The sequence below is a fragment of the Borostomias antarcticus genome (genome assembly GCF_949987555.1).
Source record: "Borostomias antarcticus genome assembly, chromosome: 3".
In the NCBI taxonomy this organism is placed as follows: domain Eukaryota; kingdom Metazoa; phylum Chordata; class Actinopteri; order Stomiiformes; family Stomiidae; genus Borostomias; species Borostomias antarcticus.
This window is the reverse complement of record NC_140236.1, coordinates 26055659-26074078: the sequence shown is the minus strand read 5'-3', so window position 1 is coordinate 26074078 and position 18420 is coordinate 26055659. Positions and strand designations below refer to the sequence as shown.

The 18420-nt window shown below is 52.2% G+C and overlaps 1 protein-coding gene across 2 annotated transcripts in view; it reads left to right on the top strand.

Annotated features, from left to right (window-relative positions):
- kank4 (KN motif and ankyrin repeat domains 4) overlaps positions 1–18420 on the top strand; it is a 34511-nt gene that overhangs the window by 3989 nt on the left and 12102 nt on the right. For both annotated transcript variants that reach the window (XM_084435854.1, XM_084435853.1), the window contains exons 2-7: positions 4101–4166; positions 4439–7696; positions 10201–10291; positions 11878–12168; positions 13736–13820; positions 15107–15326. In XM_084435854.1, coding sequence (XP_084291980.1) covers positions 4148–4166; positions 4439–7696; positions 10201–10291; positions 11878–12168; positions 13736–13820; positions 15107–15326 — 3964 coding nt within the window. In that variant the 5' untranslated portion in view covers positions 4101–4147. The remainder of the gene's footprint in view (positions 1–4100; positions 4167–4438; positions 7697–10200; positions 10292–11877; positions 12169–13735; positions 13821–15106; positions 15327–18420) is intronic.

Sequence of the window (18420 nt, the reverse complement as noted above, 5' to 3'; positions counted from 1 at the left end):
AACCTTTGGCTCTCTGCTTTCTGTTTCCCCACCTCTACCTTGGGGGCAGCTGTAGCTCAGTTGGTAGAGCGGATCGTTCAGTGATCAAAGGGTCAGCGGTTCGAATCCCAGCTCCGATTGTCCACATGTCGAAGTGTCCTTGAGCAAGACACCTAACCCCAAATTGCTCCCAATGAGCAGGTTAGCACCTTGCATGGCAGCTGCCGCCATTGATGGGTGAATGAGAGGCCATTGTAAAGCGCTTTGAGTGCCGCTAAGGTGGAAAAGCGCTATATAAGTGCAGTCCATTTACCATTTGTGGCATTAAGTGCTTACTGTGCTTTGTTATATGATTCACTTAAATATCATATTAGAGACTACAGGGATAGCTAACACATAATGGCCTTTCATGTAGGCAACTTCTCTGGAACTATTTGTGCTCTCTCCTGTTAGTCATGTCTCTCTTATGAAGCATCTAGCCCATGTTTACTATCTTAGCGTTGTAGAGCGCCAAAGTTCAGCGAATCTGGGAAACGCAGCCCTGTCCCCTACTGGAGGGGACCCCGAACACTGACAGCCTATTAGAGGGGCCTAACCGTCCTGTCCCCTACTGGAGGGGACCCCGAACACCGACAGCCTATTAGAGGGGCCTAACCGTCCTGTCCCCTACTGGAGGGGACCCCGAACACCGACAGGCTATTAGAGGGGCCTAACCGTCCTGTCCCCTACTGGAGGGGACCCCGAACACTGACAGCCTATTAGAGGGGCCTAACCGTCCTGTCCCCTACCGGAGGGGACCCCGAACACCGACAGCCTATTAGAGGGGCCTAATGGGGCCGTCATTCTCCACTCAACTCCTCTGGCTTATTTGCACTTTAATCATTATGAATATTTGATTAATATGCAGTTCGATACTGACTGTGTGTTAGTGTGTGCTTGTGTGTGCACGCTACTCGTGTTTGTGGCACTGCTTGTGTGTGTGTGTGTGTGTGTGTGTGTGTGTGTGTGTGTGTGTGTGTGTGTGTTTGCGTGCATAGGCCGACCAGTTTTGTCCGCCCTCTCAGGGTTATGTGGTGGTAAACACAGATAAGAGGCGGTGTTGGGTGTCTGATAGCAGCTTTTCCCAAGCGCCGTTCAGCTGGCGGTGGTGCAGCCGTGGCTGAAAGAAGCACCCAGAAGCCCCCGTCCTGAGAGAAGCACCCAGTTCTCCCGCATGTCCCCCCCCCTCGCGGTTCCCTACCGAGCGCGGAGAACCGACCGCACACCTGGGAGCACACAGCCACGGCCCCTGCGGCGTCGTGGATAATATGGCGTGTGCGTGCGTGAGCCCATGTGCCTTCCAGATACGACTGAGCAGCTGCCGGTCCAGCCTCTCTGTCTCGCCCCCCCTCCCACAGTCCAGCCTTTCCGCCCCGCCTGCCCCCCCACCCCACCACCCCCGTCCTCCGCCCCCCCAGTCCTGACGTGAAATCTCATTTCTCTCGCTCCTCTCTTCTGCACTGCCGTGTGTTATTGCGTTACTCCAAATCCAATCTGCGCCGCACCAGGGACTGGAAATGGTCCATGACTTTGAATTAAGGCCGCGCCCCCTGTGGGTGGCCTGGCGTGTTTGGAGGGGGGGCGGGGCCAGCAGGGAGGCTGTGTTTGGAGGGGGGGCGGGGCCAGCAGGGAGGCCATGTTTGGAGGGGGGCGGGGCCAGCAGGGAGGCCGTGTTTAGAGGGGGGGCGGGGCCAGCAGGGAGGCCGTGTTTAGAGGTGGGGCGGGGCCAGCAGGGAGGCCGTGTTTAGAGGGTTATGGGCATGTGTGTCTGTGTGTGTGTGTGTGTGTGTGTGTGTGTGTGTGTGTGTGTGTGTGTGTGTGTGTGTGTGTGTGATGATTAGGCCTTGTTCACTCTTCATTAGCATGGGATAATGGGATGCAGTGTGTTTTCCTTGGAGTCCATGGAAACCCTCATAAATCCTTTGGTATGTAAATAGTTTGCATACACACGCGCGCACACACACACACACACATCCAAAGACATACACACACGCACACACACACACACACACACACACACACATCCAAAGACATACACACGCGTGCACACACACACATCCAAAGACATACACCAGCAGCTGGTGGAATGCAATTCTGTGCCAGAGTTATATCATTAGTAGAGATGACAATCATTGTCAGTAATGAAAATGGGAGAAAGAAAATTAGCATGCTTCTACGAATCAGTGAGCTCGTCTCGTTCAGCTCCGGGCTTTTCTTTAGAAGTCAGCAGGTTTCAAATGAGCTTTAATAGAAAGGTGAAATGGAGCACTCAGCGTTAAAGAACTTCCTTCCAGCTCTGACCTGGACCTGTTTATCCTCCTCTTCTCTCGTACCCTCCCCCTTCTCACTCTCTCTCTCTGTCCCTGCTTTGTAAGAGTCTAATTAAGTATCTTGCTGCCTGTTCACTGTGTTTAATTACCTAGAGGGTTTGGCTGAGGTTCACTCAGCAATTACATCCAGCCTTCTTCCTCTCGCAGATCGGCTAGTGATGCCTCAAGGACAGCGAGCCGATCGCCGTCACGTTAATCGTTTGGAGTGTCAGGGATGCCCGCTGCTCTTACACGCCAAAGTAGCCGTGTGGTTTCCATGGTTGTCGTCACACTGCCGGATCCTGTGGTTCAGAGGTCAATCACAGAAGCCCTGCAGCTTCCTCATAGCTGCACATACAGAGACACATATAGCTGGTGTGTTTCTGTGTGTTATTGTGTGTGTTTGCGTGTGCAGTGTATGTGTGTGTGTGTGTGCGTGCATGTGCGAGTGTGTGTGCGTATGTGAATGTGTGTGTGTGTGTGTGTGTGTGTGTGTGTGTGTGCGCGTGCGTGTGTGTGTAGATAGAAACACTTAACACAGCCCTAGATCATTGTTATGTGTTAATCTATGGAGGTGGACCATGGGCCAGTTATGGATCTTGATTAGGTCTGAGCAGATTGGCTGTTATTTTGACTGAGGCTGTTTCCATCCCGTGAGGTGCTGACGACACACTCCTCTGTCGGAGTCCCATCTCATCTCATCACCACTGTCCCTGTGTGCACCCACAGATGCAGCACGTTGCTGGGCAGAGAACACCCCCCCCCCCACCCGTTCTCAACAGACTCATCAAAGCCACATTCGCAAAGCCTCTTTAAATTTATTAGAATCTTTCTGCCTGAGGTTCTTGAAAAGCATCGTGTTCTTTGCAGATGAAGAGATTTGTGAAGGTTTGGAGCAGGAAACACAAGCTCTCAAGAGGCTCTGGATCTAGATTGTATCACGATGATAAGACCTCATATAAATCATCAGGGATTGAACGATCACACAGACAGCCTCCATAGTTTTTGCATCCATAGATTTTAAAGTGTGGCTCGAGGATGTTCCTACAATAGCTTGATATTTTGCTCTGAACCGACACCAGAGCTGAAGTACTGTAGAATACTCAGACCCTCATTAAAACAAAGCTTCAGGCTCTTACCATCACTGCTCCCTCCTAAGAACCATGCGCTTTTAACATGCACACATTTGCATGGAAATTGTGTATGAATAGTGTGATTATTTGAGTTTATATTCGCTGTAAGGCTCTATCAGGCATTGCGAATGGATTTCAACAGAGAGCAGTGCAGGCTGTGTTTTATTACTGTAGTATCGGTTATTTCATTAACCAGCTTTTCAGAAACTGTTAAAAGTTTTGACTCCCAACCACTGCGTCCCCCCCCCCCCCCATCCCCCTTGTCCTCGTAAAAATACCAGGCTCTGGTTTCTTGGCGTCTCCAGCTGGAACAAATGACACAAAATGGCACCCAGTGGCTCATTTCCCTGCTCTGATGGATGTAACTGTGTTGTGAAGGCTCCAACTGGCCACAGAGGACCTGCCTCTTTTTGACGAGCGCATAGGACAGGATGTTCCTGCCATTCCTAATCTGCTGGATGATCAAGAGTCACTGCTGCTTGGCTGGCTACCAGGCCTGGACAGCCAATGAATGGATGTTGTATCCCAGACAGAAACCGTCTCTCACGAAGACGTTGAAGGTTAGAGGACGGACAGGTGTCCGGGGGGTTGATGACCGGTGTTATTTCGGTTTCTCACGACCCTTCTTCCTGTCTTCCAGGTTGCCGACTGTCACTGAATCACGGCCGTGACCCTGAGGAGCATCTAATGATGGACAAGAAAAGTGGTGAGTGGAGACGCGCCGTTTAAAGCGCCCAGCGAGTTCCCACGCTAACTCCGCCCAAATGCCACCCGTCTCATATGCATAAGTGGACACAGCGCCGCGTTGTTCGGCGTACAGATGAGCATGTTTCCTCCAATCACTGCATGACATCCTGCTCTCTCATAGGGTTTTACTTAACTAGCGGCGTTCAGCACAGCGGTGTTCAGCATGCCTGGGTTGGGAAGGGGGTGGCGGTACGGATGCTATAAACCTTGGGCGTGTGTTTGGTGTTGCAGCAAATGGCTTATCCTCCAAGGCCGGCGAGGGCGGGGGCCAGAGGAGGCAGCTGCCCTACTCTGTGGAGACGCCCTACGGTTTCCACCTGGACCTGGACTTCCTCAAGTATGTGGACGACATCGAGAAAGGCAACACCATCAAGAGGGTGCACATCCACCGGAGGGCTAGGGGGCCCAAGTTCAGCACCCTGCCCAGGAATTTCAGCCTCCCCGGGCACGGAGCGCGGCCGCCCCCCAGGGACACCTGGTCCGGCACCTCCACCCTAGGGCCCAAGCCCAAGTCCCGCCTCACCGAGGTCCAGCAGATCTTTGACTTCCGGCCCAGTGATGGGGGGATGTCCAGCCAGAGCAGGGTCCAGGTGGGGAGCTACGCCTCGACAAGGCCCAAAGAGGAGGCAGGGGCTGGGGCTCGGGTATTTGACGAGGGGCTCCAAGGCAGACCCAACCTCCTCCGAACCTCCAGCATGCCCGTAACCGTCCAGCACCGCAAGGGCTCCGACTCCGCGGACGACCGGCCGGGGAACACGGAGAACGGCTCGTCCGAGAACGTGTTCCGCGCCGCAGACGTGATCGACAGACGGTGCCTGCCCCAGGACCGGACCGGGCTGCACCAGCAGATCACCGTGGCTCTGAAGAGGGTCCGGGAGCTGGAGGAGCAGGTCCGAACCATCCCGGAACTCAAAGCCCAGATCTGCTCTCTGAGGGAAGAGAGAGAGCAGCTGTTGTTGCGTCTCCAGGCCCAAGCCCGAGCCGCCGGCCCCTCCCCTGCCCAGAGCACCGATCCTGGGACAGACGCCGAGCTGCCGGGGGGAGTAGCCACGGGGGAGCCGGGATCAACCTCCGCGGGGGGCGTGTCAGAGAAGCAGCGGTCAGCGGAGGATCAAGCAGGCGTAGCAGGGAGAGAGACGCTCCAGGAACCTGTAAACACATCCGTTGCGCACACCGATGCAGGGCTCGTTGTAGCGCAGGCGTCCGAAAGACAAGCACAGCCGACGGAGGGGTCGGAGGGGCAAACAGAAGCGATCGGCAGCCTTTCAGAGAACATGCCAGAAAAGCTTTCAGGCGACGGCGCAACGCTGAAAGCACCGGATACTTCCGAGTGTCTAGTATTAGCGGGAAATACAGACAGCATCAGCAAAATGGGAGAGGATCTCGGTAGTGTCCAGCAGCTCCGGGATAAGCTAATAGCCCTGGAGGCCAAGCTGACCCAGGCGGGCCGGGACCTAGACAACACCAACACCCTGCTGAGGGAGCAGGTGGAGGAGAACCAGCGGAAGGAGGAAAGGATCCAGCAGCTGAGCGAGGGAGCGAGGGAGGAGTTGCCGACGGAGGAGGAGACGGCGGGGAGGAGGGAGAGCGTGGACCGGGACACGGAGACCGAGACGGTGGACATAGCCGACCGGGAGACGGAGACCGAGAGAGCCGGCACCGCCGACCAGGGCACGGACACCGAGACGATAGAGGTGCTCGTAGGCGTCCCTAGAGAGAGAGCCAACAGTGTGGACCGGGGGACAGAGACGGAAAGGCTGGACATGCAAGACCAGCTGACGGAGACGGAGATGGAGATGGTGGCCGAGTACGCCGGGAGAGGCCGGGCTAACAGTGTGGACCAGGAGACAGAGACAGAGAGGGTGGATACCGTGGACCAGGTGACAGAGACGCAGCCGGCCGATAGGGTGGACCAGGTGACGGAGACCGAGACGAACACACCGGGCGTGTTTCCGGTTAGACCGAGAGCCGACAGCGTGGACCAGGAGACCGAGACAGAGAGGGTGGACACCGTGGACCAGGTGACAGAGACAGAGGGGATGCGGAGTGCAGACCAGCAGACTGAGACGGTGAGAGAGCGACACGATAGGCAGAATAGCAACCCCGGTGACACGGTGGAGTTCAGGAGCATGGTCACCGGAACCTTCCTGACCGAGAGCGTGGTCATCGAAAGTATGGACACAGAAAGAGCAGCGAGTGTTTTCGAGGACAGCATGGCCGTGGAAAGTGTCGTCAGGGATGTTGAGCTGGTAGAGAGCTCAACACCTGAGGAAAGTGTGGTCAGGGATGTTGAGCTGGCAGAGAGCTCAACACTTGAGGAGAGTGTGGTCACTGACGTTGAGCTAAAGGAGAGCTCAACACCACCTGAGGAAAGTGTGGTCACCGATGTTGAGCTGAAGGAGAGCTCAGCACCTGAGGAAAGTGTGGTCACCGGCGTTGAGCTAAAGGAGAGCTCAGCACCTGAGCAAAGTGTGGTCACCGGCGTTGAGCTAAAGGAGAGCTCAGCACCTGAGCAAAGTGTAGCCACTGAAATCGAGGTTAGAGAGAGTATGTTCACAGAACAGGTGGTCACAGAGCAAGTGCCCCCAGAAAGCGTAGTTGCGGAATATGTAGTCACAGAAAATGTGATTACAGAAATAGTGGTGACAGAGAATGTTGTGTTAGAGACTGTTCAAAGCACAGTAGTGGAAAGTGAGGCTGCAAGAGAAGCCGTCCCAGAGAGTGTGGTCACCGACGATTCAGCCAAAAAGGCAGCAGCCCCAGAGAGCCCCATAGCTGTTACAGGTCCAACCGAGCCTGAGCAGAAAGAGCCTGAGCAGCCCCAGGCCCAATCCCAGCCCCAGCCCCAACTCCAGCCTCAGGCCCAATCCCAGCCCCAGCCCCAACTCCAGGCCCAATCCCAGCCTCAGACCCAACTCCAGGCCCAATCCCAGACCCATCCCCAACTCCAGCCCCAGGCCCAATCCCAGCCCCAGACCCAACTCCAGCCCCAAGCCCAATCCCAGCCCCAGACCCAACTCCAGCCCCAAGCCCAGCCCCAACCCCAAGCCCCACCCCAGCGCCCTCACCGGCCTTCCAGTGAAGCCCAAACCCAGCCTCCTTGCAGGGCTTCTGGTGAATCTCCAACCCCGACTCCTCCACGGGGCTCTGGTGAAGCCTCAACCTCCCAGCCCCCTCGCCGCGGCTCCGGGGACAACCCCACATCTCCCGCGGCCCTGGGCCAGGTGGTGACCCGTCTGACGGGCCTGCTGAACGAGCAGTGGGCCCAGCTGGGCAGTGGCGGGCAGCAGGGGGGCGGGCAGCAGCATCAGGACACCCCCGGCGTCCAGAAACCGGCGTCCAAGGCGGCCGCCAAACCAGCGGGTAAAGCTGCGGGGAAGGCCGGCCCCTCTAAGATGAGCTCCATCCAGAGCCAGCTGGTCAGCTCGCTCAGCGCCCTGTCTGCCTTCTACTCCCCCGGACAGAAGGCCACGGCCAGCAAACAACAAGGTAAGCAAATGACCACGTCTCACATTTTAACATTGAAAAAGGTATAAGGCACGCACATCCGCACTAAGGGGGCGTGTCCACCGACAAGCTGTATTTTAGAGCTGGCGCTGTTTTCTCGTAGTTTACAATCAGTAATGAGCTCTAGGGCGCTATAGAGACGAGAGCTGTGTTCCAAGCGCTATAGCGCCGTGAGCTCTAGGCTTTTTTTGCAGTTGAAAAAAGTTGAACTTTTTGGGCTAGAGCGCAGGCTGTAAAAGGCTGTTCTGATGATGACAGCGGTCGGTTTTTGGCAAAACCACAAAGACAGCGTATGTTAGCACTAGCTAACATTAGCTAGCTATCTTAACCAGGCTAGTTAATCTGCAGTCTGCAAAAACATGACACTCATTGCTAACGTAGCTGTAAAACATCTGTAGCCTGGCCAGCTCTAAACCCCAGCTCTAGTGTGCTCTAAGAAGCTGTAAGCTTGGCGCTGTTCAGATACATTCAGCTTGCCGGTGGACACGCACCCTAAGATCCAGGTGCTGGACAGAGAAGCGTCAGCAATAAAGAAGAGATTGTCCGCATCACTGGTATAGCTCCCAATAGCCTATATTTATTGAGTTAACACCCAAGTGTGTAACGTTTCGAGCCTTCACATTTTAACATTCACAGTCATGTCCGGTCATGAATCCTGATATTCAATCACAACATTACCCTGGTATTATGGGATGTCATAACTCTCACATCTGGCTTTCTAAATGTGGGTACTAATTAAATTCCATGTTCATGTTGATATGGTCACTAAGATCTTAGGCTGATTTTACAGTAATATAAAATACCCACCTCAAAAAAGCAATATAAAGCAATATCCCCTAGTACCTAGTCTCCATCGATTCTCTGAATGCCACTCATTGATATCACTCTCATACGACCTATTTCCTTTTGATCCAATGCCAGCTCTCTCTCAAGCTCTACAGTATTCAGCCAAATTAGATCACGCTATAAACCTAATCTGGAGTGTTTTTATTGCCTATCTCCTGTCTCCTGGCTGTTTCCTGTCTGGGCTCATAGCTGCGTCCACACGGCGCCAGATCACAGGGCTTCCCCGCACTCGAACTCGATCGACTTTGATTGGCCAGGGGCCGGCGTGGCTGCAAACTGTGCCTATTGGTTGAAATGGCCGGAGGTAGAACACATGTTGCAGAGCTGGGCTGAATTACGTTGTTGGACCACCTCCAAGAACGGATCAAATATACATTTGCCCCCTCCCCCGTCCCATGCAGCATTTTGTCCTAGAAGCTAGTCTCTCCTGCACCAAGTTCATAGTTTCAGTGAGAAAGTATGCATAATGTGTGCGCACTTTGACTCTGACCCAGCGCTCTCTGTATCCCAGCCTCGCTCTCGTCGGGGAACGTCTTTGGGCATTCCAGAGGTCGTCTGGCTTCAATTACCTTGCTTACGAAACACGCCGGCTCATCCCGCAGAATATTGGAAATAGTATCCACGCCTACCACACACGTTAGGCCTGCAACTCTCCCTCACCCCATCAATCTTAATAGCCCTGGCCATAGACACCTAATCACATTAGAACTGCCCTTTCTACTTCCTATATGATGCCAGCCGTTCCTATTGACGTAGCGGTGTTGTTTTCTCACGCTGATCTCATTGGGCTGAGTGGAATGTGTCTTGGTAGCGAGGCCCTGGGGAGCCCTGTGTGTGCCAGCTGAGGGTTTCCACATCATTTGATGAGCTCTGTTGGCCTGTAATTGCATCCAGAGGCTCCACTGTGTCCTCCAGGTCCCCCATGTACTCTGCCCAACGCATGCACACACACACACACACACACACACACGCACACACACATGCAAACAAACAGACAGACACACACAAACAAACAGACAGACACACACACACACACACACACACACACACACACACACACACACTTGCTCGAGCCAAAGCACACAAGCATAGACATGCACGTATGAGATTGCAGTCGCACTCTCTCTCTTTCACATACACACATACACACACACACACACACACACACACACACACAAGCATAAACACACTCCCATTTGGCCTTAAGCTAGTCAGAGTGACTGTGGGGTAAATTGGAGGAGTGCAAGACCAGACTGTGGTGATGTTGATTGGTCCTGCCGTTCTAAAGAGCATGTACACCTCTAGCGGTGTGTGTGTGTGTGTGTGTGTGTGTATGGTTTCAAGAAGGCACGTACACTTAGAGAGCTGACACTGACTGAGCGTAGTGGTTCAGATGAATGTAATTTTCTTGCTGACTGCTGAGTGTAAATACTGCTGCGCTATCCTTGTCTTGTCCCTACGGATGTTGCACTATAGTCTTATTTATGTATGAGTTGGTGTGTTTGTTTGTGCGTGCATGTGTGTGTGAGACTATATTCTCTGCACAGGCACAGACACAGACAGGCACGCACGCACAAACGCACACGCACACACACACACACTCCTGTTTCCCGGAGGCCCGATGACTTTCTCTCTCCCAGGTCTCAAGTCCATCATGAAGAAGAACGAGGGGGCAGACAAGGGGAACGGAGGAGCCAAGAAGAACTTGAAGTTTGTTGGAGTCAATGGAGGGTAAACTTCCCGTATCTATATTACCCCCAACCATGCTTTACTCTGCTACTACTTCAGACCATGAGCCAGTATTGTGTGCACTGTGTGCATGTGCCTACTATGCTCACAGTGCTCCCCTTTCTATGCTCGCTGCCCCATTCCCTCCTCCCTCTCTCTGGAGGATTATTATAGTGATGTCTGATCGTGTTATCTAAAGAGACGATGACGCTCAGAAAACATATACTGTCATTACTCATGCTACAATTGTCATAGTGCCCTCACACTGAACTTTCCTTACATCTCTCTCTCTCTCCCTCTCTCTCTCTTTCCCTCCCTCTCCCTCTCTGATGCTGGTGAAATGTGAGTTGTATGGCAGAGGTTGCTTGAGAGAACAAAGCCTTCGTCTCATGGCCATGTGATTAGAGCTGGCTGGTTTAGCGTTAGCGCTACTGTTAGCAATGTGCTACCTGCTGCCTGAGTTAGCCCTCACCCTGAGCTAGTACCTCTATAATTACCCCCTGCCTGACACACACACACACACACACACACACACACACCAGGCCAGACAGCAGCCCGCTCGACTCATCAACACACATCAACGCCATTTACAGACATAGTCTTACTCCCTGCTGCCCCTGAGGTAAAACCATGCACAAACATCCTTCACTTTAATCTTTCACTGCCGCGAGGTACATGAACTAGTTCACAGTTGTTGTTTTTTAAAGGCCGATATTAACCAAAATGCCACAAGCGGGCAACGTTCTGGCCTCAATATAGAAAAAGCAACCTGTGCCAGGTACATGTTAATCAGCTGTGTGAATCCAAACTGTTCACTCTCTGAATGTGGCACAGTGTCATCAGTCTGAAGGCCACATTCTACTGACTAGGGAAGGCCTTGTGTTTTCTCTCCCCTTGCTTAGATACTCCATGCATGTTCTCCTTCCTCTACAACCCTCCGACACATCCCTGGCTTCGTGCCTGGTCCCGGTACACTGGCCCCAGCCACACACACCTCCTCTCTCCACACCCCCCCTGCTCACTCCCCTCCCCTACCCAGCCCTCTGGAATTCTGGGAATTCCACTGCCCCCTGCGTCTCCACAAACATCAATGAAGGAGCAGTGTTCAAGCACCCCATAGAAGGCCCTTCATATGGACATACTTCTGAAAACACATAAACACATGAACACACACACGCACACACACGCACACACACGCACGCACGCACGCACGCACGCACACACGCACACACACACACACACACACACACACACACACACACACACACACAGACTGCATCATTAAGCATCCATGACATCCTAAACACCAGCACCATCGTTAGCCTTGACTGAACAAGGCTGTGTTTTCACTAAGTGAACGAGGCTGTGTGTTCACTAAGTCTCTTTGATGTTTGGCACCAGGGCTTGTTTTGATATAGGGGAACGTCGTCAAGGCTGAGCATGCCCAGTAAGACCTACTATGATTGGCTGAATGGCCCTGACCTGTCTTCCCAAAGTTGTTTTAACCAGTTCAGTGGCCTCATTGATGGTAGGAGCGGTTTCATTGACGGTATGTGTGTGTGTGTGTGTGTGTGTGTGTGTCCGTCCAGGTATGAGACCACCTCCAGTGAGGAGTCCAGTGGGGAGGACAACGCCCCAGAGGAGGAGGTGGACAGCTCTGAACCCGAGGACCAGCAGCAGGAGCAGGAGGAGAAAGAAGAGGCCCAGGAGAAGATCCAGGACGGAGCTCCCCAGGGGGAGGACTCCGGCCCCGGGGCCCAGGGAGGAGGTGCCCAGGCTGGGGCCCAGGGAGGAGGTGCCCAGGCCGGGGAGACGGAGGGCCGAGCAGGGCCCCAGGACCCGGAGAGCAGCCAGGGGCTCCAGGAGGAGCAGGTAGCAGGGTGAGAGACAGGAGTGTTTTCTCAGGGGAGGGGGGGGGTGAGAGACAGGAGTGTTTTCTCAGGGGAGGGGGGGTGGGGGGGGGTGAGAGACAGGAGTGTTTTCTCAGGGGAGGGGGGGTGAGGGGGGGGTGAGAGACAGGAGTGTTTTCTCAGGGGAGGGGGGGTGAGAGACAGGGGTGTTTTCTCAGAGGAGGGGGGGTGAGGGGGGGTGAGAGACAGGAGTGTTTTCTCAGGGGAGGGGGGGTGAGAGACAGGAGTGTTTTCTCAGGGGAGGTTGGGTGGGGGGGGTGAGGTGGGGTGAGAGACAGGAGTGTTTTCTCAGGGGAGGGGGGGTGAAGGGGGGGGAGGGGGGGAGGGGGGGGGTGAACTGAGGGACACACCGTCACACCTGCGAGGCAGAAGATATGAAGTCGGCGACCAGAATCGTGGTTGTTTAACTACCAACGTTGAGCCAGCCATGTTTCTCAGTGTCTCGATGAGGCACTCGGCATTACCTGTGTGTTACTACCCCTGTGTTATTACCCCTGTGTTATTACCCCTGTGTTATTACCCCCCTCTTCCTCTCTCCTCCTCTCCGGGGCGTGTGTGCGTTGCTGATCTCTGATGTCAGCCAGACACAATCTGCGTCTTTGTCCGTGGCCAGCTGCCGGCCCCCGGCCCCCGGGCACAGCCAGACACTATGAGACAGGTGCTGAGTGATGCTTTAATATCACCCCGGCTAGCTCCGCCCACTGGGCCCCTCAGAAACACAGTCATGCCCCACCCCCACCGCCTCCCAGTCACGACCACCTCATACCAGAGGTGGCACTCATGCGTAGCCCGAGGGACTTCATCAGAAGGAGGCGTCGTACAGTTTTCGTACGGTTGCATCGTTCCGTGCAGAGAGAGGTCGGTGGGGCGGGCTCCCCGTGCTCTCTTGCCCCGGACACGCGTGTGCCGATGATCCGACGCGGATCTGCCCCGGAGACGGGGGGGGGGGGGGGGATGGGGAGGGGGGGGACGTGACGGACGGAGGGAGGGTGCGGCAGACGCTTGACCCGGTCTCAAACAGCAGGCCCTGCGGGGGGGGGGGAGAGGGGGCAGGGGGGGAGGGAGGGCGCGGCAGACGCTTGGCCCGGTCTCAAACAGCAGGCCCTGCGGTGGGGAGGAAGCGGGGTCAGTGTGTGTTGGAGAGGATGGAGTAGGTTTGGGATCATGCATTCCGCATTGCTGTTGGCATTGCTGTGTGTGTGTGTGTGTGTGTGTGTGTGTGTGTGTGTGTGTGGGGGGGGGGGGGTTATTTCCAGCAGTGCAATCAAGTGGTGTCATGTTTGCCGTGTGTCATCCATGGAAATTGGGAGCTGCTGTTGACGTCCTCTTAGAAATGTCACCATGAAAGCTTTCTTGTGATATACTGTAGCCTACATTGGATTTGGAATATTCATACATTATAACATATTCAGACAGTTCGCTGTAACGACTGAGAATATCGGGGTTGTGATTTGCCAATTACAGGTGCTTTGCCTACAGTATACTGTAACAGTTGCACTGTAAACGTGTTCTGAATGCTTGTGATGTACGTCCTCAGAGAGACGGTAGATAAGGACTTCATGGAGGCGTGTCACTACATCAAGGATCACATGGGAGAGGTGACCGCCCCCGACAAAGACATGGTAAGTTTGGCCGCCCTGAAGATGCTTCCCTGTGTCATCATGAAATGACTGGTCCAAGGGACATTCTTCATTCAGTTGCGTTTAGTATGCAGTAGCTTGGTACAGGCCTACCTCATTCATTCCCACCTTCTATGTGTGTGTGTGTCGGGATGTAACAATGACCGGTTTAATGATAAACCGTGATAAAATTTTATTAAATGTATCGCGATAAAATGATCACTAAAACCATGTTCACTATTACCATGCTTTGAAAAACTCTACTGTAAATACTGTCCTGCATCAATCAAAGCTATCAACAGTCTCCAAGATTTTTATGCATACAAAAAGTGCATAGTGTTGCTATTTGAAAACTATTTGTGGTTTTCAGAGTTTTCAGAGTGTAGTTTTTGAACATTTTCAGCATATTTTAACCGTACAGTAGAACCTCGAAGATCTGAACCCACCGGGAATGACGGTTGTTCGGATCTCTGAAATGTTTGTAACTCTCTTGATACACTGTATGTTAAAAACGACACCTCTATTTGAATCGAAAAGGCACTTACGCACACTCAGATAACCATAGGCTACAATCCCTTTTCCATTATTTTGAAGCAAATTAACTCCTCCTATTAGCCCCTCGCCTAGTCGCCTTCAGAATAGGCATAACCTATTTAAATCACAAACAAATATCCAATAATATAGCCTATAGGATAAACAGCCTATCATGTATTTATTTCGTTTCAGAATCTTACTGTCTTTAGCCTCCATTGCAAACCTCTAGATTTTCCCCGGTCTCGTTTTATATCAGACACAGTTGACTTTCCCACATTGTACTCCCTAGCAGTAGTGCTCAAAGTTGCTCCTTTTTCTCAATCGTCAGCATCACCCCTTTGCGTTTTACATTTGCCATTTTACCATTACTTTTTCTGTCAGGATTTGGCGCCGTTAGTTTGGTGCTCATTTCTTGTTTTGACCCTGTTCGGTTGACCGAGTTGTTCGGATCTCTGAGGTTCGGATCTTCCAGGTTCTACTGTACCGTGATAATACTGATAACCGTGATCATTTTGGTGAAATGTTCATACCTTTACATCTCTATGTGTGTGTGTACATTTGTGCGTGTGTGCGTGTGTGTGTGTGCGTGCGTGTGTGCGTGTGTGTGTGCGTGTCTGTGTGTGTGTGTGCGTGTGTGTGTGCGTGCGTGTGTGCGTGTGTGTGTGCGTGTGTGTGCGTGTGTGTGTGTGTGTACATTTGTGTGTGTGTGTGTGTGCATGTGTGTGTGTGCGTGTGCGTGTGTGTGCGTCCGCCAGAGGCAGGTTCTGCTGGTGCTGTACCAGGAGTGGTTCCGGGTGTCCAGTCAGAAGGACTCTCTGTCCGACACCGTCACCCGCTACCTGAGGGCGGTGGGCGTCGCCACGCCGACGCTCCTGCGCTACATCGTCAACCTGGCGGACGGCAATGGAAACACGGCGCTTCACTACAGCGTGTCCCACTCCAACTTCCCCGTGGTCAAACTGCTGCTAGACACAGGTACGGACACACGCACACACACACACACACACACATGCACACACACACACACACACACACACACTACAGCGTGTCCCACCCCAACTTCCCCGTGGTCAAACTGCTGCTGGACACCGGTACAGACACACACACACACACACACACACACACACACGAACACACACACACACACACGCACACACTCACTTCTCAACCTCATTCTCTCTCTCTCTTGGTTCAATCTTATGGGGGGTATGGGGTGTGAAAAGTGCCCTTTGGTTGCTTGTTCAAGCTTACTTACAACGTGTATGTATGTGTGTGTGTATGTGTGTATGTATATACATACAGACATACACACACGTTCGTGTGAACAAGCAGAGCTCACTGCAAAACATGCGCACATGCGCGGTAGTTCGCTCGCGCTTTAAATGAATGGGGGAGCTCACGTGACCGAATGACTATTTGCGTTGTGAGTTGTGAGCTCAGTGGCGCGTGTATGTATGTATGTATGTGTGTGTGTGTGTATGTATGAGATCGAACATAGCCTACATACATACATACATACATACATACACACATACACGTTCGTTCCAACCAGCGCAGCTGTATGTGAAACCGCTTGCGCATACCATCGCGGTAGCCACCGCACTTCCGCGTGACGTCACCGAATGCTCTGCCGCTGTTTAGAGAAGAGCGTGTATGTGTGTATGTATGTGTGTGTGTGTCTGTGTGTGTGTCTGTTTCGACTCGCTTAATGAAGGACTTCGATACATCGCTTCAGAGAATGAAGACGACTATGGTAAATATAGCACTAAAAATATGAATATCTGCGTGGTTAGATGTATCGGCTTTTACTGCAAGCTAGCTAGCTTCCCAGCTAACGTTACATCATTGCCTAGGCTAGCGAAGTGTCTACCAAGATTGTGGGTAACGTGAGATGGTCACGTTATGCGAATTCAACTCAGTATATTATGTAGCTGTATCTAGCTAGCTCCATTACTCTACAGTTTGGCTAGAGAAATTTGGCTAAAATCACGTCACAACTGTATTCCCTGTGCAGTAACGTTACTCATTCAGCACCAGCCTCCATTATTAATGTTATAGTGTATGCCTGTGATCAGAGGGGAGCGCGTTATTCCCTCTAGCCTTAATGGTTTGTAAATGTTATAAAGTGTCTATTGCAATATTGAGGTACATTATTATTTTCCATATGCTGTATTCGAGAGTAGAGGTTTTGTAACTATCTCCCATTTACATTACATTATTTTACATTTACATTAGCCATATACATGTGCATGAACGCTCTGCAGTAATGACTTGGGTGCTATTATCACAGTGCTTGTTGGGTCCAACTACAGATTGTTTTTGATGTTATAGATGGACTGTGTACCAGCCTTCAGATTTGACTCCAACAACCTCATGGTCATGGCTCAGGGAAGTACTATCCAGCTGCAGCGGTGAAGTGATGCCCCTGAGGGACCCAGCCCAGAGGAGGAAGGAGAATTGCAGTTTGTTTTCTGTCGTGGAGGTGTCCCGAGTTGCCAGATGAACGTCCAGCTCTACCTGCTGGGAGGAGCTGAGCTGGAGTGAGGACCGAGGGAGGCGATAGGCAGCTAGTAGCCAGGACCTTGACACCATCAGCCAGCTTTACACAGACTGATGCATTGCAATAGTAGAGATTGTAGAACATGTCATTTCTTATCATTTGTTTATGTCAAAGACATCTTAACACTATGTCACATAGTATTATAACGCTTAGTAATGAAGGAAGGTACCCACGATCACACTGTAGCATTTCAACGACTGGTTTGCCAGAAAAATACAATTATGTATCCAAGTCCATCACAACAAACAACCCAGCTTGGATAATGTGTGCCATGTATGCAGAGCTAGTGTAGCTGATATCATTGCGATGTGGTATAAAGACAACACTGCCACAACTTGTTGCTGAATTTGTATTGCAGGCAGGGGTCACTAGTCATCACTGGAGCTGACATCTAAAAAGTGTTGGCAAACGTGTCTCTTGCTCACAAATCTACTTGGATCCTCACTGTTACATGGTAGTTAAAAAAGCAAACACATTTGTCAGTAAACAAGTTGTCTCTGTTTACAATTTGAAGAAACTAGACATCCAATCAGCAATGCAAGTTTTATTAAGAATTATGCATACAGGAGGTATGTTCCAGTCGTAATTGATTTCTATGCAGATTGTCCAGACTGGTCTGTGGAGAGAAACAGAGTGTCAGCTTGCTAGATAGGGATTCATGTCTGAAGAGGCAACCTGGGAGTGGTTGAATGGCCTTACATCTCACCTGAGTGTTCAGCCATATATGCCTGGAGCATGCTCAAAGCCTCCAGGTATATGTCTACTCCGTAGACTTCGCTCGTCCGGAAGGGGTCGATGTTCGACTGCAGCAGGTTCTCGTAGGTCACCGATAGCGCTGGGGGAAGAGCTGGAACCTCCACACGTTCCCGTGCATCAGGGGATGGAGCTGGCCCATTCCAGTCGATTCCGTAAATGGGGTAATCCATCTAATCCAAAACAATTACCGAGAAATTATAATTAGGGCGCTCCTTGTAGACATGTCCTACCCTTTAGAAAAAATGTCTAAAACATGCTTCTTGAAATGGGGATGCAAATCCCCACCAGTACATCTGACATCACTTTACATCTGACAACAGAAGAAGTTGTGTAGGCATTTTATGAACTATTTTTGCATGGCCACTCTTACCTCATCGGGTATCTGCTCCATATTGAGAAGCTGTCCAGCCACCCACAGCTGCTGGGGGGATCTGTTTCCCTCGGAAGACAGCGGATGTCTGTCCCACATTTGGCTGAACAGACGAAGATGCCAGTTCAGCCTTGGAAGCATCACGAAATGGAGGCAAAAGAGATGGGCGTCCTGGTCACGATCCATGGCTCCAATCTCCTCCAGGTGGCGGAAGGCAGCATAATAGTTGCCGACCACCACGCACCACAAGTCTCGCCACAGGCGTTCTATTCTCTGATTGTGGACAGACTTGCCAGTTATGACGCACCTTCGGTCTGAGTTGGGAGGAGAAGGGAGGGGTGGTGGAATATTAGTGTTTTACGGCACACTACGCAGTTGTGTCA